The 22,694-nt window shown below is 36.9% G+C and overlaps 1 protein-coding gene across 3 annotated transcripts in view; it reads left to right on the top strand.

Annotated features, from left to right (window-relative positions):
* Window positions 1–22,694, top strand: part of CUL3 (cullin 3) — a 57,898-nt gene that overhangs the window by 207 nt on the left and 34,997 nt on the right. Inside the window, exons 1-2 of one of the 3 annotated variants that reach the window (XM_010568285.1) lie at window positions 96–297; window positions 19,361–19,558. In XM_010568285.1, coding sequence (XP_010566587.1) covers window positions 211–297; window positions 19,361–19,558 — 285 coding nt within the window. In that variant the 5' untranslated portion in view covers window positions 96–210. Of the gene's footprint in view, window positions 1–95; window positions 298–15,565; window positions 16,776–19,360; window positions 19,559–22,694 lie in introns of those variants that run through there. The other 2 variants (XM_010568287.1, XM_010568286.1) reach the window with 2 other exon arrangements.

Genomic DNA, 22,694 nt, shown 5'->3' with positions numbered 1-22,694 from the left:
CTCGGGCCTGGGAGGGGGCCGCGGGTGCGGGCGGTGCGGGGAGAGCTGTCAGCCGGCCGGCGGCCTCGGGCACCCCCCGTGCGAGTTGCGGGGCGGAACGGGCGGGAGCCGCATCTCGGGGGAGCGGTGCTACCTGCCGCCTGGCGAGTGGGAGGTGGAGGAACTGGTCCCCGCGATTATCGTCTCCGTCATCAGTCAAGCAAATCAATTATGGAAATCCACGTACGGCACGGGGGGGCCGAGGAGGGGGCTGGTTTCTTTGTTTTCAAGGAAAAGGCCTCAAAGAAGGAGTCGAAGGTGATACGCCTACATCAACAAAATTAGTTAACCCCGGAAGGGGGGTGTGTTTATTTATGTCTTCTGGAGAGTTTCCTTTTGGTGGATTTATTTCACTCTCCGCTCCGTAAAAGAGGCTGTAAGTCATATGATTATAAGATTTAGGTGGCATAATGCCAGCTGTTTGGAAGATGTTACTATAAACATCTAGGCATAGGTAACTTTCACGCATGTTCGGTGGAGCCATGAGCGTGCCATCCTTTTGAGTTACAGAGGGGAATGAGCCAGATTATTAATTTATACTGCCATAAAGCTTGCTGTGTTTTGACAGTTGGTTCAATTAAAGCTTACAACAGAATAACAAATTCAGTACTATTAATGGCGCTGAGGAATGAGGGAAATAGAGAAGCTTCAGTCTGCCAGAGGATGGCCAGGAAGTGTGTATGTGTTCATCGGTGTATATGTTAAAAAGAAGATACTCAGTTGAGTCACTGGCTTTTAAGGTTTAGCGTTAACTTTTTGATGCTACGTCTGATCCCAGTAGGCAGTAGTGTAGAACTAATGTGCCTTGCCTTTATAGAGAAACTGGATATACCTGTTTATCTTATTTCACTGGCGAGGAATATATCAATATATTTGCTTCATCAAAACTCTCGCTGATGAAATTAGAGAATTCTTTATTTTCTCAGCAGCTGTCTTAATCTTAGCAATCTGATTTATACTGTTTTCCTCTTACTCTTTCCTCTACTTTTAATGACTGACAGTTGCATTTAGTGGTAAAAGTCAAAAGAAGAAAATGGGCTATGAAATTAGGAATTTTAGCTGATGAAAGGTTCTTGATCTCCAAATTGCCTTCATTTTTTTAAACAGCCTTTTTCAAGAATGTCAATTTTGTTAGGATGTGTTGGATTATAGGAATAAAGAAAAAGACTTACTGCAATGTGGCCAGGGCTGTACTGGCTTCTTCCTATGGTAGTAGGAAAACCTGTACAAAAATAAACCATGACAAAAACAGTGTGTATGTTTTATAACGAACTACACCAAAGAATGGTCTTTTAATTTGATAAACAGATTCTGTATTCCAACTGTGAATATGTAGATATGGGTCAGCCAACCAAGGTAGACTTAACAGTGGGATAAACTTTAGTTTGTGTTTTACTTTTTTCATCACTTCTGTACATGAGCGTATGAAATTAGTTTGGGGGGTGAAGAATGCTCATACAGAGCCCTGCTCTTACATAAAGTTAAACATTGTCATCAGGGTTTTTTTTCTTCTGAAACTGTTTTTGCTAGCATTGTCTTTTCAGTTGCTTAAAGAATGTCTAGGTTAAAAGTTTTTTAAAAAATTACCTTCTTCCTAGAATAATTCGATAAGTAAATAGGCATCAAGGCCTACGGGTCTTAAATGTTTGGTGACATCTGTTGACAGCAATTTTTCAGGTGTTCACTTCAATAGATTTTCTTTTCCAAGACATTTTGTTGACGATCCTGTTGATAAAGTGTTTGTAGAAAAGAAGCATGTACTTGGTTGAGAGATTTGGAGGAGTTTCTCTTTCATAATTGCAGAAGGCAATAGCCGTAGTTCATGTAAAAATCTTAATGCGAATTTTGTGGAGGCCTAAGTGGTTGTATAGCTTTGGTCCTGTGAATAGTGCCAGTGACTGCAATGGGATTATTCATGTCAGTGAGGTTGCATTTGTGGGGGGGGTAGAGTCTATATTTAGAAAGTGTACTATTCGTACTTCAGCTACTGATCTTCGTTCTTTTCTCTCAAATTTAGTGGTTCTGCTTTTGAGTTCTGAATTGACTGCTTGCAGAGGTGACTTTTGTAGGCTGCTTTAATTTGTCTTCTTATTGATCATCTTTCCTCAGCAGGTCTACCTGTTTTAGATTAGTTTGCTTCTTGCATGGAGGTAGCTATTTACTATTATATTAAACTAGAAGTAGCCAAATTTGAGAGGTAAGGTTCCTGGAACATAGCAATGTTATGGTAGCTCCTTCCATGTAGGTTCTGTCTCTAATATTTTCTATTTTTCATAATGTTTTTGATATTTCTGTTATTGTTACATTTTACTGTAGCTAAAGGAAAGGAGAAATAGTAATTTGCAAAATATTACTACTCCAAAGTTTTCTTTTTGTACCTTACTAGAATACTAGAAATTGACCAAAACATTTGAAAACCATCAGTGTTGTACCTAGAGATCTTAATGTTTTGGAATTAGTTTTATTCCAGATTCCTTGTTTATTATTTCTTGTAACTGGTGGCAGATCTGTCATCTCAAGTGTCCATTAATATTTGCTAGCTCCTGGTATGTGCTCTGATGTGCTTTTTCTTACCTCAAGGGCAATGACTTGAGTACATGGTGTACTGTTTTGCTGAAGTGGGTTGTAGAGTAATCAAAAGTAGTTGAGGAAGATAGTTTTGTATACATTTAACCATTTTTTCTGTTCACAATAGAAAAAAATGAATTTCTTTTCCTAATTTAAAAACTTACTTACTAAGGAGTTTTTTGTGTTCTCGTGTTGGGCTTGACTTAAACACAGTGATAATCTTTGCATCAGAAATAGTCCAGCTGAGGATGCATTTTTCTGAGACTTCAGACTTGAGCATTTTTTTAAAATCCAGAAAGAATAATAGAAATAATTTTTTATCAAAGTTTACTGTATATTCAGTAAAGCAAACTGATGCAGTTAAGCTTGTGCAGTTAATTAACCTTATGTACCACTGTAGAAGACTTCCATTGTGCTACTTTCAATAACCACTTATGGTACTTTTAACACCTTCATAATATATAGCTGTTCTATATTTGTATAAGGTCTATCCAGATAGTGTTCAGAGTAGCATTAGAGTTAATGAGAGAGATGGAATAGTGTAAGAGGACTTTTGAGTGAGTGCAGGTTCTTTTTTCTTAAGCAGTCTTTAAACATTTTTGTTTCAAATTCATACACACTGCAACAAATAGGAACATGTTGTGGTTGGACGCTAAAAATAAAAAAAATAATTTCTGAAACGTCAAGTAATTGTCAGTGATGTAAGTTGGTTATAGTTTGTAAGTATTTTATTTTTTTTAATTATTTGGAGGAGTGCAGTAGTATTTTTGCTGAATACACAATATGTGCATTATGTGAAGAAGTAGCTGTGATACTCCTACAAAATATTAATTAATTGTACCTGTTTTGGAGAAGTGTTGGGATTTGTTTTCTTCCGTTCCCTGGTTTAATTTAAAGTACTCTGAGGGTCTTAAATTGGCTCTCATTGCTTAACTCTCGGTGACCCCATTACTGCTGGCTAAAGGAGTACTTTAAAAGCTCTCAAACAATCTGGCAGCAAATCTGATTTTAAGATGATGTAGTTGATCTGAGAAAAGTGGTGCCAAAGAATGCTAGATTTGCACTTAAAACTTTTGGAGAGATGTGATGTCTATAACGGAGATCTAGCATGTATAAATTATGTTTCCTGCAAGTGTATTTGAGGTGGTTTGCTGTGTTTAGCTAGTGGAAAATAGTAGCCTTAAATGTGTTTTGATGGAAAAGTTGTACAAAGTAAAAAATGCACATTTCTTACAGAAATAAACAGTATGTGAGAATTTGGAAAGCATTTTGGGAATTCATTTTCAAAATTTATACAAGTAACGTTAAGCTGTGTTGAATGAACTTTTTTGCAAGAACTCATCCTTCTCTCAGTGCAATATGTCAGCTGTCACCATAAAATTGGTTGGACAGATCTTTCTGAAAACCAGCATGACCTGACATAGGGTATTGGGCTTGATCTTTATAGTTGGGGTATGTTTCTTTTTTTTTTTTGAGTGCTTTTAATAATTTTCACTTCCTGCAGAGCTATCTTTCCTCTCTAAAGCAATGCTACAAAATAGTGTTTTGCCAATTCGCAGAACTATTCCAGTGGATCAGTATTATATGGTTATATTATGAATTCTGGAAAGCATTTAGAGAGATCCTACACATGCACTTGCAATTGAATGAGTCTTTCAAGTATGTATGTGTGTGTATATATATATACATACATATATATATAAAATAAGCTTCACTGATTCATTTTATTTGAAATAGTTGTGTCCAAGAAAATTCTCATTTCATGCGGTCTTGTGCAGAAAGGCAGACAGCATTTTGTTTCTTTCAACCCCATTTATCAATTGATGTTACTCCTTCCTCAGAGAAAGTTCTGTAAACTTAGAAGTAAATGGCTTCAACTCTTCCACAAGAAAGTATTAAGACTCATATTTTCATTACTACTGCTCCTTTCTCCTCAGATCTAATGGCCACTTGTTTTGGGCTTTGTGTAGGCAGAAGGCATTTTTTTTTTCTCGGGGAATGCTAACTGCTTCTGTGGTTTGTTTTGAATCTTGGGGAATTGATGAAGCAAGTTGAGATGAGGTTTGTTAAATTTATGCTTCAACATATAATGTGTAATCTATCAATTCAAGAATTTTATGTAAAATTTGTGTCTGTCTTGAGCATCTTACAGCAGATAGACCATAGAAAACATGTTGAACTGTGGTCAAATGATTAAGTGTTCCTATTATGTAAGCAATATGTGTATTTCTGCTTTGGTTTAGAGTATGCGTGCTGTATTGGTGAGTGAATGGAGAGGCCTGGAGGATGGGATGGGGATAGAATTGAAGGATGGTTTACTGCAGGCTTTTTTAGCTCTGATTAAAATAATGCAATCCCACCGAGGGCTGCAAGACCACCTAGTGAACTTAATGCTTTACATGGTTGCTTTGTGAATCTTGATTGTTTTATATTCTCAAACATATTTATAAGAGCATCTTAGCTATTAACCCATATAGTGTATACAGTAGTAATAAGTTAATGTTAGCAACTAAAATTTTAGTAGGTTTAAAATCTCGAAATAAAACAGACCAAAAACCTAAAACACTGTTTATCTTACTCAGAGGAAAAAGGTGGTGTTTTCATGTAAATTACAGAAAAATACAGAGATACTTGCTGTTTACTGGACAGTTAACCTTAATGAAGGCCTTCCAATTTTCACAGATAATTTTTTTTTTTTAATGAAATGCCGTGAGCAGACTGACTGCCCTGATACTACATTTAGAATTTTTAAGAGATGGTAACACTAATTCCAGGGTAGATTTTGAGTAATTGTAGGTGGTTTTTTGCTTGGTTGGGTTTTTTTTAATACACTGTACATACTATCTTTTAGTTGTGGTCTAACCTAATCTCATTAGAATTCCTGAGTTCTATAGATGTTTGGGTTTCAGTTGCACATTTTCTTGCTTTTCCTTGTTAGTTGGATCTTAAGTTCTGAGCAATCATCATTCCAGTTGGTCTGAGTTTTGAGTAAGTGCCTCTGCATGGCATTGGAAAGGGTACTGCTGTTTATGGATCTTGCCTGTATTTGAAATTTGCTTGATTTTTTCATGCAGAAGTATAAAGTAACACCACTAGCATTCTGTTAAGATTTTTATACTGGCTAATTCAATCTGAGTTTTTTTCAAGTGGCTTGATAGGTTTCTCCACCTCCTCATTCTTGTGTTGTATAGTAGTGCATTATTAAACAGGAATTACTGTTTTTCCCTGGTAGTGGTAGGTAAAAGGGCTGTGTGAGACTTGCTAGAAAACTGATCAAGAGCTTTTGGTATTCTACATGAAGAGTTACAATAATAGAAAGTAACATAAAAATAGAAGTTTTTTCTAGAAAAATTATTACAATTTTTCAAAATGTTTCTTATTTTAATCTCTTTTGGGCAGATGTACACAACATAAGTGGCAACGTTTCTCAGAATTTCAAATATGTGTTCTGAAGTCTTTGGCTTTGATCTGTAGGACAGGTAGTCTTAGTGCAGGTGCTTTTAAATTTTCACCACCATGGCTGATCTGCAGTGTTTGATAATCTCTCTGTATGGGTTGAAAACATTTTGTGATGGACTGGGACAAATTTTCTTAAGCTGGTTTGATTGAGTCCATTCATAAAATGCACAGTGATTCTGTTACAGTCCAAAATAGGTTTTTGACCTTGTGTGTATGTTATCTTTGGTTTCTAGTAGCTATACATGTGGAAAACTAACTCTTGAGAAGAAGTGAGCTCGTATTTCTCATTCTGAGTCAGTTTTTGTGGAAACAAGGATAGGAAAGTACTGTAATAGAAAACTGTAGCATGGCCAAGCATACTTTTTATCATATGATTATTTTTCTGAAGTTCAGTTAAAGCCAGTAGAAATTTTAAATCGCTAATAGTTCTTTTGTGAAGGTGCAAGTATTGGCATATCAGCAGAAGTAAATACTGTTAGATGACTTAACAAAAGAACTTCCATAATGACATTTTTAACACATGCATTTTAGGACAGGAAAAAAGTGCATTTAATACCTGAATACAGCAAGGAGTACAAAACTGTAATAAACACATTTGGATGGTGCTTGCTGTGGAGTTGCCTAGATTCTTTAATTAGTTGTGCATAAAATTGGTGTTTGAGGGCTGAAACTGTCTTGCTTGTAGTTTAAATAAAGTGTAGTAGTATGCAAAATGTACACAGATAACTTGCTTTATTTGTTTATGGTTATGGATGAGGTGCATTTGTGGAAATGCCAATTTTTGGTTTAATACTTCTGAGAATAAATATAAATGAGGACAATAATAATTTAAATTATACATGTGAATGATATAAAATTGGACTAGCTTATATAATAAAAAATTTGTGACAATTTCTTGTACTACATGTAGTCTGAGTACAGGCTGTGCATGTCTGTTTCTTACATTTTGTATGTGAAGAATCTTTAAGGAAATAAATATTTCCCTTTTACTTTCACACTACTTCTGTTTTTAAAGTGTTGGTAGCATCTGAGTGGACCTATTTTTTATATATATGTGGATATAGTTTCCATGTGTAGCTCTGGATTTTTTTCTTTTCTGTTGCACTCATTTCAGTGTTAGTCTTGCTCTTCCAGGCACTGCTGATTTGTGCATCCGATCATGGTGTATGCACTATATGGTGCAAAAACCCCCAGAGAAAGGTTACTGTCAGCATGCAGTAGTGTATTGATTATCTGTAAACATGTAAGTGATTTAAGTGTATATTCCTTCCACTCCCTGAAGTAAGCTGAGAAAAAAAAATTATCCTCTGTTGGCCTCTGTCTACCATAAAATTTTATCTTTTATTTACTATACAAGTTCTTGAATTGTTATACTTTTATCATTACAGAGGAGGAGTTGTCAGCAAGCCCCCAAAGCCTCTAAAGGCCCTTCTGCCCCGCACCCACACTTTCTTCCTTCATTCCCCCCAAATCGTTCGTTGTGTTCCGTGTTTTGAAATGGCCTCAGGAAATGTGTCTGCAATCTGTATAAGTTTGTGTGTATTTCACAGATTTCCTCTCTAAGTAGTGTTGATTTTTGAACAATTGTAAAATATTGAACTACTTGTAGGTTAATTGAAAAAACCCAGAAATAATTCTTGTGGGATTTGCATTGAAGTTGAGTGAGCAAGGAATGGGCCATTTGTGGTTCAGGGAAGCCTTCTGAATCCAGGTCATTGAGGCTGGGAAGTTAATGAACTAATGGATTTTTTCACTTGGAGAGATGATACCCGTGAGGAGGCTCGGTGCCTTCCACAGAAGGTATGGATGTGCAGAACAGCATTGCTCTTTCCCCTGGCAGTTCTTAACTGGGATTGAGGCACACAGCATCTCCCTTAAAGTCGTTACAATGTTAATATTATACAAGTCATCAGTATAAAACATTTGCCAAAAAATCCCATGAATTTGCCTCTTGTTAAATTAATGCTATTTATTTCTAATTTGTAGTGTTGGGATGATGATCTTAAAACTAATAGAAGTATGATCACATATTGAATCAAAGTTTTAAAACTGTTTTGACTTAGGTTAAAACCCAAATATTTCTGTTGGTTTAGAGTTAGGAGTGATATGAGTAGCAGGCTGGGTGTAATAGTCCTGCTTCTGTGGACAGTGACCTATTGTCCGTTATGGCAGTTTCAAGACAACCTACCTGGAATGTTGCAGTCCCATGCTTGGGTTTTAAAAGGAGATGAACAGAGTCAGGGACCTAAATCCCATTGAAATTTGAGAGTTCCAGCAATTTTTAATCTTTGCTAGTAAATCTTGTTAGGCTATAGGTAAGCAAGCAACTTTCCTTTCTGCTCATAAGTCTTCAGTAAATTGGGAGTAATTCCAGTGGAAGCGGAATGAGCCACCTTCCTTCTACTGCAGTGTAAGAGCCTGCACATGGCCAATTATCCCAAGTAAGCTGCTTTGAGTAAATTTGCAGTCAAACTTACTTTGTGGTACTGTGCTCATAGTCACATAGTCCTCAGATTTGAAAAGCATGTCCTTGGCTGTTCTAAGATTTTATTGCAGTGGAAAGCTAAATGACTTGAATGAATTTTTGGGGACTGGCCCTTGTTTGAAAATGGGGAAAGGCATGCCTAGTAGTTTATAAAATTTTGTGCCACTGTTTCCACTGTCTGTACTGTCACCTTTGACATGAGCCTGTTCGACAGCTACAGACACACAGCTGAGCTCTTGAAGTGTAGAACTACCTGTCCCTGTGCCTTCTAGACCTTCAGGATCCTGCTGACACATGAGAGGGATGATTCACTCCCAGAAACTCAGGTCTTCTTCATTCCATTTCTACTGTTCTAATTCAGTTCAAATATTTTCTTTTAACACCAACTTCATTTAGGATAGAAATCTTAAAGCTACTCTGTTTCTTTCAGGAACATATTTCCTGCTGTTACACAAGCTTTTCAGAATTTTTTTTTCCGTAACTTTAATTTGAGAAAAGTTGTCTTAGGATTGCTACTTCTGAAGTGAATTGAGAGGACTCTGAAGTTCTCATGAGTCTTCAAAATATTGATACTCGTTCTTTTGGGCAGGAGAGAAGTAGGCACATTTTTGGTGTTAAATCTCTGTATTTATTCCGCTGTTTCATTCAGAATGGGTTTTTTAAGTTAAGCAATCCTGACCTGATATGCTCTTCCCCCCACCCCACGTGTTAATTGCACCTTAAGTAATCAATACAACTACTGAAATAAGGCAAAAACTTTTTTCATGTCTGAAAATGCTTCTGTTACCTTGCAAAGTTAAACATGAAAGATCAGAGTTTCTGAAGTGTCAACTTACATCTAGACTTCAGCTGTAACAGTTTCCAAATTAGTAAGAGAAGTTTCAGAAGCATAGACAGTTCTTCTTTACTATGGATAAGTTGAAGCGTTCTTAGGAAATAAGTAGTTTCATTATAGGTGTTTTATAATCCTCCTCCATTTTCAGGCACTATAGTAATGAGCGCTGTAGAAATGTCATTGAATGTTTTTAAAAGAACATTGGTTAATAATACAGGCAATGTCACTATTTTGGCTGTATAATCACTTCCATTCTATAGCAGTGACAACTATCTTTTGAACTAGAACTTCCTATATTTAGCCTCTTACCAATTCAGTTCTTCTAGAAGGTTGAACAAAACCAGTCAATTGTTATCTTTTAAATACAGCTTTTTTAAAAACAACTTTAATAATGTGATGACAGGTGGGCAGAAGCTTGCACCATGGCAGGGGGAGAGTTACCATTTATAGATAATGCCTTTTGGTATTTGAAAAGGCATTTATATTTGTCTGCAGATGCTGGAGAAAAAATAAGGTAACTTAAAAACTTGGATTTCTGTATTTTTAATTAAATACTATTCTGCTAACCTCTTCGGGCAAAGCATGCAATTCTAGAATAAAGTCCCTAGTGTAATTAGTAGCGTCTTTGAAAGTTTATGTTGAAAAGAAGTTAATTTAGGTCTGTTTTCTTTGTTTTTCCCCAGTATCCAACCCTGCTGGAGGACACCATTCCTTAGTCCTTGCTGACTAAAGCATGTGTGTATTTCAAGCAGTTTCGGTCCTGTGGAAAATAAATAGTAAGACAGATGAGTGTATACGAGACAGAGTTCAGCTTTGTATAGGTGGTCTTAGATACAGTATTTACTGAATCTGATTATCCTGTGTTGTTACTTAACTTACTGATAGAGTTTTCTACAGAACCTTAAAGACTGGCCTGTGTGAATCCATATATGCCAATAAGTGAATGAAAAATGAGGCTGGTGAGCTATCAGTCATTTTTCATTGACCCACTTAGACAAGTAATATTCTGGTTTTATCTGTATTAATGAGAGTGACTGTTTGAAGGTGCGTTTTGTAAGTTGAACATCATAAATTGCAAATTGAACCTGTAAGTTGATTTTTAAACAGCATAATGTAGTTTGTGGGCTACCCTTAATGGACTTGCAGCAGAGGAAAAAGATAGGTAAGTCTTGTCCATGGACTTAAATGTATCATGCAAGAGTCTGCATCTCTAATAAAAAAGTTGAAAGAATTGCCAAATCAGAGAGTCTCAAGGGTATTAGAAAGTAGTGAATACACATGGACCTTGTTTTGAATTAAATAGGTGCTGTTACATACTACGTACTATTCTTCTGTTATTTACTGCTGACTAAATATATTGTCTTTTACAGTTGGGTTATGCTTTGCAACCGTTTTATGAAAGACTGTTGACCTTAGTCTTTGTGTATATGATGCATTCTTATAGTTGTTCATTAGTAGTTACAAACACTTAGTATGAGTTAGCATTGGGAAAGTGTGCAAAGATCTGTAATGGAAAGAAGTCCCCATTCACAGAATCAGCACTGTGTAATTTTGTGTTTCAGTTTATATTTAGTTGTCTTCCTCTCCAGGTTTTCTCCATTGTTTTTGCATTTTTTAAAGAAATTAAACAAAAAGTTTTAGATTTATCTTTTGTCTTGTGTTTATTCAGTAACTGATGGCTGCTCAAATTTACATAGTTCATAGTCACAGTTCAGATGAAACAGGTGTTTGGGAGGAGTTGTTTTTCTCATCTTTTCCCCTTTCCTCTGGGGTGGTATGTTCCACAGATTTGCAAGACTGAAGTTGAGGAGGGGCATTTGGGAAAAATGAAGACATTTTATTAAATAAAAGTTGAAATCCAGAATAAGTCAGGTAGGTTGGCAGTGCAGGATTACTCTCATTCTTCTGAATCGGTTCTTAAAATATGAAAGAGAAATGAGTCTCTGATCTTTCTTTAACTTTGTTCAGTCTCCTAAACATGTCAAAACTGCTGCTGCAGTATGACATTTTCTATTAAAACCTTGTTTTAAACTTTTCATATAGGCTGTTAAATTGCTGTTGTGTGGTGAAGCTCCTATCAGGTCTACCTATAACACAGACATGTTACCTTTTGAGAGAAGGAACAAATCTTTTTTCCTGGGCTTTAGGTTTACTAGAAAAGGAAGTTCTTGGAGGATATTAGTTTGCTGTAAAGCTTATCAAAACCAACCAACCAAACCCCTTCCTTTTCAAGCCCCCACCCCCAAGCAGCACTTGTTTTGTGATGAGGCCAGCAGTACTCTTAAGACAGTGCCTTGGAGGTAGACCAAATCTGTCAGTCACTACACAGGAGGTATGACTCCGTCTTTTAAGGAACAATCACTTTTAATCTACTTACTACTTCAGCTCTGCTGGCAGAGTAGCTTTTCATTGCTGCAGAACCCATTTAAACAAAGTGGAGAAGGAAGGAGTCTTGCCTAAAATCCTGCAGCCCTTGAGTGTTTCAGTTGACAAAGAGTATTCCCTTTTTTTACTTAATTGCACATTCTGCTTGCTTCTGCTGAGTAAAGCCTGACAGAGCTGGGAAGGAGAGGTGGATATTGAAATTTCTGCATTTCTACTACTGACTGAGTATTGTCATGGAGCCCTGCCTGTTCTACAGAGGCTGGAGCCTTTTTTGGAGTCAGACTAGACTTGATCTTTCTCTTGGCCTTTATGGGATTACTCTCAGCACTAGTTACTCAGCTCATCTTCTGAGCCTGGAATGGAACATGGTGCAGGCCATGAATATTTCTTGCAGGAGGAATCTGGAGAAGTTTAGTGCAGAGGTTGCCCACCCAAACAAGGGTGAGGCTTGAATGTCAAGGGATGAGTGAAGAACAAACCACAGATATTAAAAATGGTGTCAGTATTTAATGTTGTAAATGATAACTGGCTGATGCCATAAACGAACTGCAGGCATACATTCCCCACCATCACACGCACCCTCTGAGGGAGTATAATAGTGTAGTAGGCATTTCCTGACACTCCTAGGAGATGTGGATAATACTGGATAGTCATCTCCAGTTGTTGTTATAGGTCACCGAGGAGCAAAAGCCTAGTTATTAGGACCAGGTTTGGTAGCACATTGCTGTGACTTCCCTGTGACTCTTTCAGCAGATAGCCAAAGTGGAGTAGTAGCGCAGATGCAGAACAGCAGTAGGTCAGGGTGCCCCTTACTTTCTTCATGCTCCTTCTCTTAGCTTCCAGTCATGTTCTTTGGTGTGTAACAGTCAACCTAATCAGATAACACTATTGAGGAATTTTGTGCCTGGTGGTTTTGCTTTTTCAGAAATTAGTTGTTTTTATTTGTGTATTATGGAGTTATTTGCTTCTTGACATACTGATGTTTCTTAGGCAATGAGTTGTAGCCAATGTATCCTCTTCCAGGTAATGCTCCTGGCTACGGAGTGATGAAAACTTCAAAATTCAGAGAAGTATGAATATTGAGCTCTCCATTTGTCATTAGTAGGAGTACATTTTATCTGCTCTGTAATTGAAGAATATGTAGTTCCATATCTTAATATGCCATTTTTCAGAGATATTATTTGAGCAAACACTAGACAATATATCTCTGTCACTGTAAATTCTTGTCTTCTAAATTAAGACTATTGGAAGGGTTTCTAAAAATTCAAGTAGTGATTGGGTTCTGAGGCAGGAAGTGTGCTGCTCTTGCCCTTTTCTGGATAACCTCAGCCAAGCTTCATCCAGAATGAAGGATCCAAGCTAAGGATGCTGAGTTATTGTGTAACAGGCTATTTAATACCATCTTGGTGAATGCCCTGTCTTGAAACGGAATTGAAGACTGTTAGTTTTGATAGCCTCCCTTGTCTCTTGGACTGTGGGTCAGGACCCCTGTGGTAGCAGTTTTAGATGGCTGCGGTCAGCCCGTGCTCATTTTGTCCTGCTGAGGGATGGGAAATGGGGGAGTGAGAACAGGATGCAATTACTAGGTGCAAATGTTTACTCCCAGAGCTGCTAACTAACTTTGTTGGTATCCACTCACTTCCTTCAAGGTAGAGAGCATAAACACTTGCATTCTGTAATTTCAGTTGGTTCTCACTCCAGTGCTCTGGGGTATTAGACCTAAAGGATGTCATGGAAAGGAATGAGGCAGGTGATGGTTGTGTTTTTTGAAAATCGTGATAAACGCTCTGCAGCTAGTCTGTAGAAAAAATTGAGTAGTAATGTTTGTGACTTTTTTAAAGCAAAAATGTCCTGCAAGTGTGTTTACAGTCTGTTAAAACTTCTGAGAATTAACAATGACCTGTTTCATCTGAGATCCTTGTGAGAACTTTGTAGAACTTGTCTAGAAACTTCTTCTGCAAGAAGGATGAGAAGCTGTGTCTAGTCACTAGTCTTGTGAGTACTAGTTCATGTGCCTCCTGTTTCTGCTGGTTGGTAAACCTCTGTGGATGCTCCTACTGAGATTCCATCGGACATCTATTACCTCTTCCTCACTTCTTTCTTAACCACCTCTTGTTAAAGAAGACTAAGTAGCTACTTCCAGTAAAAGTAAGCTTGTGTAAACAGTCAAGGGTTCAGCAGGTTCTTAACAGTTTACTCCTGTAACTGCCTTTCCGTACAATTTGCAGCAGTTCAAGCATGGTTATATAAGTAAGAGGAGCAATTTCTGTAGTGTTAAGGGCAAAATGGCCAACTGACAAGAACATGAAATGAAGTTGCGTTCAAAGGAAACTGTTGTAAAAGCTAAATGTATAGAATGGAAATTATATAAAAAAACCCCAAGCATTTATTTCTGTACAAAGTAGTCTGGATTTCTAGCAGTAGATCTGTTTGATGTTCTGTATAAATCTGGGAGTTTTAATGTTCTTTGACTGTAGTTAAGATGAGCTAGGGACCAAATGCCTGGTTCCACTGGTGACCGCAAGCATTTTATTGCTCACCTTTGTTATCCTGTGATGCATTTCAGTTGGAAGACTGGTGCTGGCAGTTTTAATAAGTCATGCTTACTCAGGGAGCCCTGGTTTTCTGAATTCCTCAGTGTACAGCTGTAATGCGTATCACCAAATCAGAGAATGGTTGAGGTTGGAAGGCATGTCCAGAGGTCGTCTCATCCAACCCCTCTGCTCAAGCAGGGTCACCTGCAGCCAGTTGCTCAGGATGGTATCCAGACAGCTTTTGAGTATCTCCAAGGATGGAGACTCCACAACCTCTCTGGGCAACCTGTGCCACTGCTTGGTCACCTGCACAGTAAAAAAAAGTTTTCTTGGTGTTCAGAGGGAATCTCCTGTGTTTCAGTTTGTGCCCACTGCCACTGGTTCTGTCACTGGGCTCCACTGAGAAGAGCCTGGCTCCCTCTTCTGTACACCCTCCCTTTAGATATTTATAAACATTGATTTGATCCCTGTGAGGCTTCTCTAAGCTAAACAAATCTGACTCTCAGCCTTTCCCCATGTGAGAGGTGTTGCAGTCAGTTATCTTAGTGGCCCTTCACTGGACTCTTTCCCGTATGTCCATGTGTCTCTTGTACTGGGGAGCCCAGAGCTGAACAAAGTACCCCACGTGTCTCACCAGCGCCAAGTAGAGCCGTCAACCTGTTGGCAATGCTCCTCCAAATGCAGCCCAGGATACCATTAACCTTCGTTGCCTCAAGGGCCCATTGGCTCGTCGCCAACTTGATGTCCACCAAGAGCCCTGGGTTCTTTTCTGCCAAGCTGCTTTCCAGGCAGTTGACACCAGCATGTATTAATGCATGGGGTTGTTCCTCCCAGGGGACAGGATATTGCAGTTCCCTTTGAACTACATGACTAGAAAGGAGATGATAATATTTTGTTTGAAGTTACACATTAATACCAAAACTACTGGAGTTTAGCTGTTTGCCCCTTTTGATTTAAGGAATGCTGATGAAGTTATTCAAAAGAGGTGGTGGCTGTAGTGTTAGCTTCTAGGAGGGAAACACTGAGAAGTATATTCAGGACTGATACTAGCTTTACTTGCTGGTGTTGTACTCTTCAGATGATAATGGCAATAGATTGCTGACAGCGATTATTTATTCTGTCTTGGAGATTTTAATAGGATAGACGAACATTGTTAGAGAAAGGGCTTGCATGTATCTGATCCTGCACTGTGGCAGTACTGTGGAATAAAGGACCTTTTGAGTCCTTTACAGACTTTTTTTTTTTTTTTGTGAAATGACTGTACTTTCATGTCCACTGATATTTTAGTCTAATTTCCTCAAGATGTACTTCTGCTACACTTTGAGTTCAGATGTTTGTGTTCAAGTTGCATCTTTGAATCATTAGCATTTGGGCAGCGGTTTGTGGAAGTTTTCCAACTAGCGCCTTCTTATAAACAGCTATCTCTTCTGCCAATAATAGACTTGATCTCTCTCCCGTTCCCCAAGAAAGGTAATATTCAGATAAACTGGAGTACATTAACACATTTCCTCTCTTTGGACACTGGCTTCTTACTATCTTCATGAATCTTGGTGTAAACACTACTGAAATTTCTGGGATTTTGCTTCTGAAAGCTTTTCTGAACCTGGGTGGTTTTGGTTTTGGGTTGGGTTTTTTTTTTTTCAAAGCACCAGCAGAAGCAGTAATTTAGCTTCCGCTTAAATCTGCAAGAATAGTAGGCACAAGCAAGGCAACTGTATTACAACTGTGGAGTTGACTTAAAATATAGCCGTTAGAAGAAATCTGGGAATGAGCATGGAAAAACATTTGGGCTCTGATCCTGTATTCATATTTGTGGAAGCGGATCGCTTATAGGCTTTGTTGTTGACGGAGATCTAGAGAGTTGCATAAATCTTCACTGTTGGGTCAGACTGATGGATTAGGATCACAGTTGTCTAATAGTGTTTTTAGTGATGCTTTTGTACAGAATTCTGAAAGATGTCAAAATGTTCTAGTAACATCACAAACTTATTGCTTAGTTGTTTTTGTTGTTTTTTTTTTTAACTTGTGTACAAGCCTGACTTAAGGAAGGGGGATGCAAAGAGATGAACCTGTGAGTTAAATAATCCAAGGGTAGATTTAGTCATTGCAATTCTTACATAACTTTGAGGACAGTGATAGAAGAAGACCTCTTCTGTTGAAAAGCTAAACAGCTTTTCAGTAGTGGAGAGGAAATAATAAATTTCTGCTAAAGCTTTAATGCAGTGACTTACTGCCCGATAGAGTGGAGTTATTTAAAGTATTGGGAGCCTTTGCTTTGTTAGCTAGCTTGTTTACAGCAGTGTTTTCTATGCTAGAACTTTTTTGGAAGACAGTGCTCTTCTAACTTGGTACCCTAGAATTTTAGCAAACCTGTTCCCACAAAACCTCACAGATAGTAATCTAAAGTAAGTCAGTAGCAGAATAGGAAGCTGCACTGAGAAGCAGAGTCCTTCATACTTAATCTTAAAAGGTAATAAGATAAGTTTATAATACTATTTCAAATATTTCAGTATATTTATGCCATGGAGATGTGGACTTCTTAAAATTCCCTTTTATGGATCTTTCTTGGGCTTCCAGAGCAGCTCATGGTGTGTCAATTGTTAAGTGGCAGAAAGCTATGTGTTTATGTTTGTATTCAGTGAGTTCGGAGCAAATAATGTTACAATCATTCCTTCACTTTTTTTGTAGCATTTGGATTAAAGGTAGAAGAATTAAACAGCTCATTTTTAGTTTTTTCTTGAACAGATCCGAATTATTAGATGTACTGCTTATCTGTAACGTACAGGAATGTTTACCGGCTGGCCTACCCAGAAACAGCAGTGCTGTAGTATCTCTTCAAACTAGAGGCTGGTGATTTCCCTGTTTTATACAGATCATACTTTTTTTTAAATACAGTGAGCAGTTAAGTTGCAGTTGAGATAAAAAGGTTATCCTGTTGGCTAGGAGATTTTTTAATTAGCGAGGGGAGAAAATGGCATTTGGAAGTGTTGATTTGAGTCTATGCTTTGTTTGAAAACAAAACCTCTTTTTTTTTTTAAAGGAAGACTGAAAAGCTTTACTTGGATTGCTCTCTGCAATTCTAAATGGTTGCCTTCGTTATTAGTACTTGTAAAAATTGCTTGTTCAGGAAAGCTTTAGAAAATAATTTGCCTGAAGAGGCACCAATGTAGCAAATGCAAATGAAAAAGAAAATAACTGATCTTTCAGTATTATGCATAGCAGAATAAGCAAAAAGCAGGGCTGGGGGGATGACATTCCATGATTTCTCTGTTACCTTGAGGTTTTGGGCTTGGGAGATAGGAAACTAAGAATTTTTGAATGTGTCTGTGAATTTTTTGGTTTTAGATATACAATGACATATCTCTTAAGTTTTGGGTACATACAGGTTAGTAGGCTAGTGGATCTGGTATCATGAGAGTGGGAAAAGTAGCGATAGGATTATTTTTATCGTGAAAGTCTTTGTGTTTAACTAAAACTCAAAAAGACGAGGAAGATGGAGGAGTGTGTCTTGTCTTGATTTTGTTCGGCAACCCATTCCCTCCTAAGGCAGTGAATGGCTTATCTTTATTATGAGCTGTACTTTTTATTTATAATGCCTAGAAAACTTGATATTTTGAAATTGCATGTAAAAATGTACTTTTAATGAAAAAAGTTCTGCTAATCATTGTGTTTGATTACAAATGCAGGCAAGTCTAGTGTTCCATGTTTTTCCTCTATTCACTTAGTGGTTTTTGGGTGGAAGGGGAGGGAAGAGAGAGGCAGACCAGGGCTAGCCATTACTTTCCTCTAGAATGTCATACCATTATTCTTTACACTCTTACTACTTTCAGCTCTTATTTTCATGGCTGCTTTGACAGTATTGGTAGACTCAGGCATATTTTCGTTCTCCACAGTAATTCTGGGAGTAGTGGCCTTTTTCTTCTCTTCACCCTTTTTCTTTAGATGTAAAATGCTAGATCAGTTCCTTTTCGTATAAACTAAACCAAACCTAACTTTAAACATGCATTTTAAATTTGGTTCATTTAAAAAGTTTGGGTTTTTTTCAGTTGGGTGATGAAACTTGGCTAAATCACAAACTTTAAGCAATACTGACATCTAATAACTTTGTTGCTATACTTATTTGCTATCCCAGATATTGCTTTATATAAAGCATTGTATTTTGAAGCACCTTTGCATTGGTAAAGCACAGTCGTAAACTGATTCACACTACACTAGACAAGTTGGTTTGATATGAGACTATTTCTTATAAGAGTTTCTCTCTTTTTCTCTGAATTTTTCTTTTTGCTCTAGTTTTTATTTGGTGTATTTACTGAAGTATTCAGTGTCTGAATAACATCAAGTGGATGCATATTCTGCTTAGTGCTTGATGCATATCCTGTAGCAACTTAACCATATTTGTGCAGTGGAAGTATGTTCAGTACAGATGTTAATTTTGGACATTCGTAGGGTTTTTCAACAACACTTCCAAGTATTTAAATTGTAGGCACAATATTGTAGGCATGTAATTCTTTGGCCATTAGTATGTTGCTGTAAATAAAGAATACCTAGTTAGCTGAAGCAAATGACTAAGTAAGTTTGCTAACTCTGTGTCAGACATTATTGTCTTTTATTGTACAAGTTGATTTGGGGTCTGATTAAGCAGATCAGTGTTGCAGTGCAATTTACAAGGTGCCAAGTAGCATGTCAGTATGGGAGGAAAGTTAAGTGACTGTCATTATTAACACTGTGGAGGAAGAGTAGGGAAGAGACTTATGTCCACAATTATCTGCCTTCCCACCTGCACAGGCTCTGGAATTGGGTTCTGTGGATTTGCAGGTTTGAAGGAGAAAAGCATTAAACTTTTAAAAACTACAATTTTCATAACTATTTCTTGAAATCCCATTAGTTTCATAAATACTGTTTTCCTTTTGATAAAGTTTGAGAAACCTTGTGATAATGGAATGAACAAAATGTGGCAGAAGCAATTACTGCTCCTGGAGTTAAAACTGCCAAAAATAACTTTCTGTAGTGATCTTTCTTGATTCTAAACAATAATGTATTGTTTTATTTTTACAGATGACTATGGATGAGAAATATGTGAATAGCATTTGGGATCTTCTAAAAAATGCAATCCAAGAGATCCAGCGTAAGAACAATAGTGGTCTCAGTTTTGAGGAGCTGTATAGGAATGCATATACAATGGTATTGCATAAACATGGTGAAAAACTCTACACTGGACTAAGAGAAGTGGTCACTGAGCATCTAATAAACAAGGTATGTCATTTTATTAATTAAAATTGAAATGTCTTATATGAAAGAACTCTGAATAGTTATTTAAATGACAAAAAAAATTTAACTTTATTATGTTATTATGTTGCCTTGTGTTGACATTGTATTGCAACCCTCAAAAGTGGTAGCTTAGAGCTAAGCTAACATCAAGCTTAAATGACTTCTTATTCCAGATACTGTTTAAGTTATTCATGGAGGGTGGACCATAGGAAGTATTTGAAAGTGTGTAACAGGTAACAACTTTAGCTGAAGCATAACTGTTGAGAACTGGGAATTTTTTTTAAAAGGTTTGTGGCCTTTTGGTGGCAATTTGTGACTTTCTCAGAACAATTTTTGGTTTGTTTTCAAGTCAGTTTTTTCATCTGTGGAACAAAAATACCAATTTAAGAACCTGTTTGCTATGGGGTAATGAACTAATTCACAAGTTAATGAGAGAGTTGTGCTAGGATTACTCTATTTAAAGAGGCGGTAGGCAATGTACAAAAACATCAGCTCAGCAACAACAAAAGTCTAGAGTAGTCTGCATTCTATCATTTCAGCCTTTTCAAAACCATGTAATTCAGTCAAAAAGACGTGCAGAAACTTCTTGTTTCTGAAGATGTATCATCTGAGAAGAGGGCTCTTCACATTTTATGGTAAACCATGGAACCACCTCTTGAGTCTTTGTGAGCAAAGTTTAGGGTTGATTAATAAGTATGTCACTGAAAAAAAAGTTAAAACTCACTTTTTATGAGTCCAGATAATATTTACTGGTAATAGGATCATAAGTCTAGGGAAGATGCCTTACTCCTTGCGGTAACATCCATAGCTGCCTGTTTTTGAAAAGAGACACATTTGATTTCATATACTGGCTGTGGGTCCAGATGGAATGTCAGATTTTTGTTCTGTTATTACAACATTTGAAAAGGAAAGTCATAAACCATCATGTGTCTTGGATGATTACTTATGGCTGAATTACAGAGAGTGGATGGGAGGTTTATGTCTAAATAATGCATAATACTTGGGGAGCTTTTTGTGCATTCTGACTAGAGTTACTCCTGTGGCAGAGAAGTGTGTTCATTTCTTTTCTAAAATCTTAGTTTTCAAAGGGGTGTTCCAGAAAAGTATAGTCTAGAACTGCTTTGAATGTGGAGCTTTTTTACTGTTTGCATGAGAGGAAACATCCTGTATGAAGTGGCTAAATAATTTATGGCTCTGTTCTATAATTGTAGCACATCTGTGACTCTCAAACACTTATGTTTTCATAATCTGTGCATTCATAATCTGTACTATTCATATAAAATGTGGCAAATGGCTGAGGCTTTTTGTGCCTTGTTCTTGTATGTGCCTATGTTTACAGTTTATACTTAATAATCACGACACTAAACTTTTATTCTTTTAGGCTTTAGTTTACCCTGGCTTAATTTGAGGAAAGCTTCTTATCTTTGTTCCTAGCTATTCTGCATATTAAAAATTATCCATATACACAACTAATTATTCTGAAGTGCTGATTGTGGCAAACTGACAAAAGAGCAGAAGATCCTGTGAGTTTGTACTGTCACTGCACTGGCTGAGAGGGTTGTACAGATACCAGTGTAGAGAATTGCCTGACACTTAATGCAATTGTATCTAATGCTTAAAAAGCAAAAAATAATCTCCAATGATCTAGTATTCTGATCTTTAATGTGATTAATCAAATTCTATCTATGTGTATGGGTAACATAAAAATGGATGATCAAAAGCTGTTTAAATAAAAAGGCTAACTACTGAGTTTTAGTAGTTAAATGCTGTAAAAAGGCTAAATTATTCAGATGTCTGATGATGCTGTCCTATAAAGTAAATAATCCCAGGAAAAGATTTTAAAAAAAGAAAATGCGACTTCTGTCAAAAAGTTCTGAACAATAAAGAAAACTTCTGTGGGCTCAAAGCTACTTCTTGTTCTTTTTGGTGGTTTGCTTAAGGATGTTATGTTGAAGCACTTACAGATGGAAGTATGGAAAAAATAGTGCATTGTTTATTAAGAATAGGATCAGTTCTATAATGGCATCTTATGATTGTGCCATTAGTACTTGTTGTAAGATAGATAAAAAGAAATTTTTGTTTAACCTCACACTTCATGTAACAGAAATTTTAGAGAAGTCATGTATGTTCAGCGTCTGTTTCCAAGAGCAGTTCACTGTTAAATGTTAAGTAGCTAATTAACAATAAATGCTCTCATCACAAGTCTTTGTAAACTTCTATTCAGAGAATCAATGGTGGATGCTAGAATTTAGAAGAAGGGCTTTTGCCAACTGAAATGTTTTTCATGAAACCTGTTAACTTTTATCAAAACGAAAATGTGCAGAAATTAATAGATTTTAGTAAAGGACTATGCTCAGGTTAGGGAGTGCTTCTGACAAGCCAAACCCAAATTTTGAATTGCTAGAATCCTTGAAACAGAATTGCCATTTGCTGTCCACATCTGCTGGTTATCTTTCTACAAATAAAGTTATATCCCTGTAGTATTCCAGTCATGCTGGTTAATTAAGAATAGATGAAGAGACTAGGTAGAGGCAATGTATTTGTTCAGATGTTTTTACAAATAGTTTTCAAGCTTGGAATGCAAAAGTTTTTATTTTTGGTGTGGCATGGTTAAGAGCTATATTTATGCTTTATGCTTATTTAATTGCTAGATGAAAGTTGTGCTTATTCAGCATTTTTATTAGAAAGAAACCAAACACTTTAAAGATGAAAATTATCTAACTTGTCAACAAGAAAACACAATACTGCGTACTGTCTTTACAGCCTGTTTAATTGTAAATAAAATGACAGGTGCAAACATGATCAATACAAGATACAGGCACGCAAGCAAGTTACTATAAAGTATGCTTGATTTTGAACTTGCAGACCCTAATGCCTTTTAGTTACAGTCACCAGGTTCTGACTGCTTGATGAAGGCACTAGTAAGCCAGGTAGCTTACTCTACATCATTGACAACAGTCAGCTGTCTTGAACTACCTTGTTTTTACTGCAGGGTAAGGACATGCTAAAACTTGTCTTTGTGTATTGACATCATTATTAAAGTATAGTACATATAGAATTTTATTTAAAAATACTGTTGAATAAAAAGTGCTGAAACCTTTCATCTTAATTCTGGTATTTA

This window comes from Haliaeetus leucocephalus, unplaced genomic scaffold (genome assembly GCF_000737465.1).
Source record: "Haliaeetus leucocephalus isolate CR32 unplaced genomic scaffold, Haliaeetus_leucocephalus-4.0 Scaffold240, whole genome shotgun sequence".
In the NCBI taxonomy this organism is placed as follows: Eukaryota; Metazoa; Chordata; class Aves; order Accipitriformes; family Accipitridae; genus Haliaeetus; species Haliaeetus leucocephalus.
This window is presented reverse-complemented; position numbering and strand designations above follow the sequence as displayed.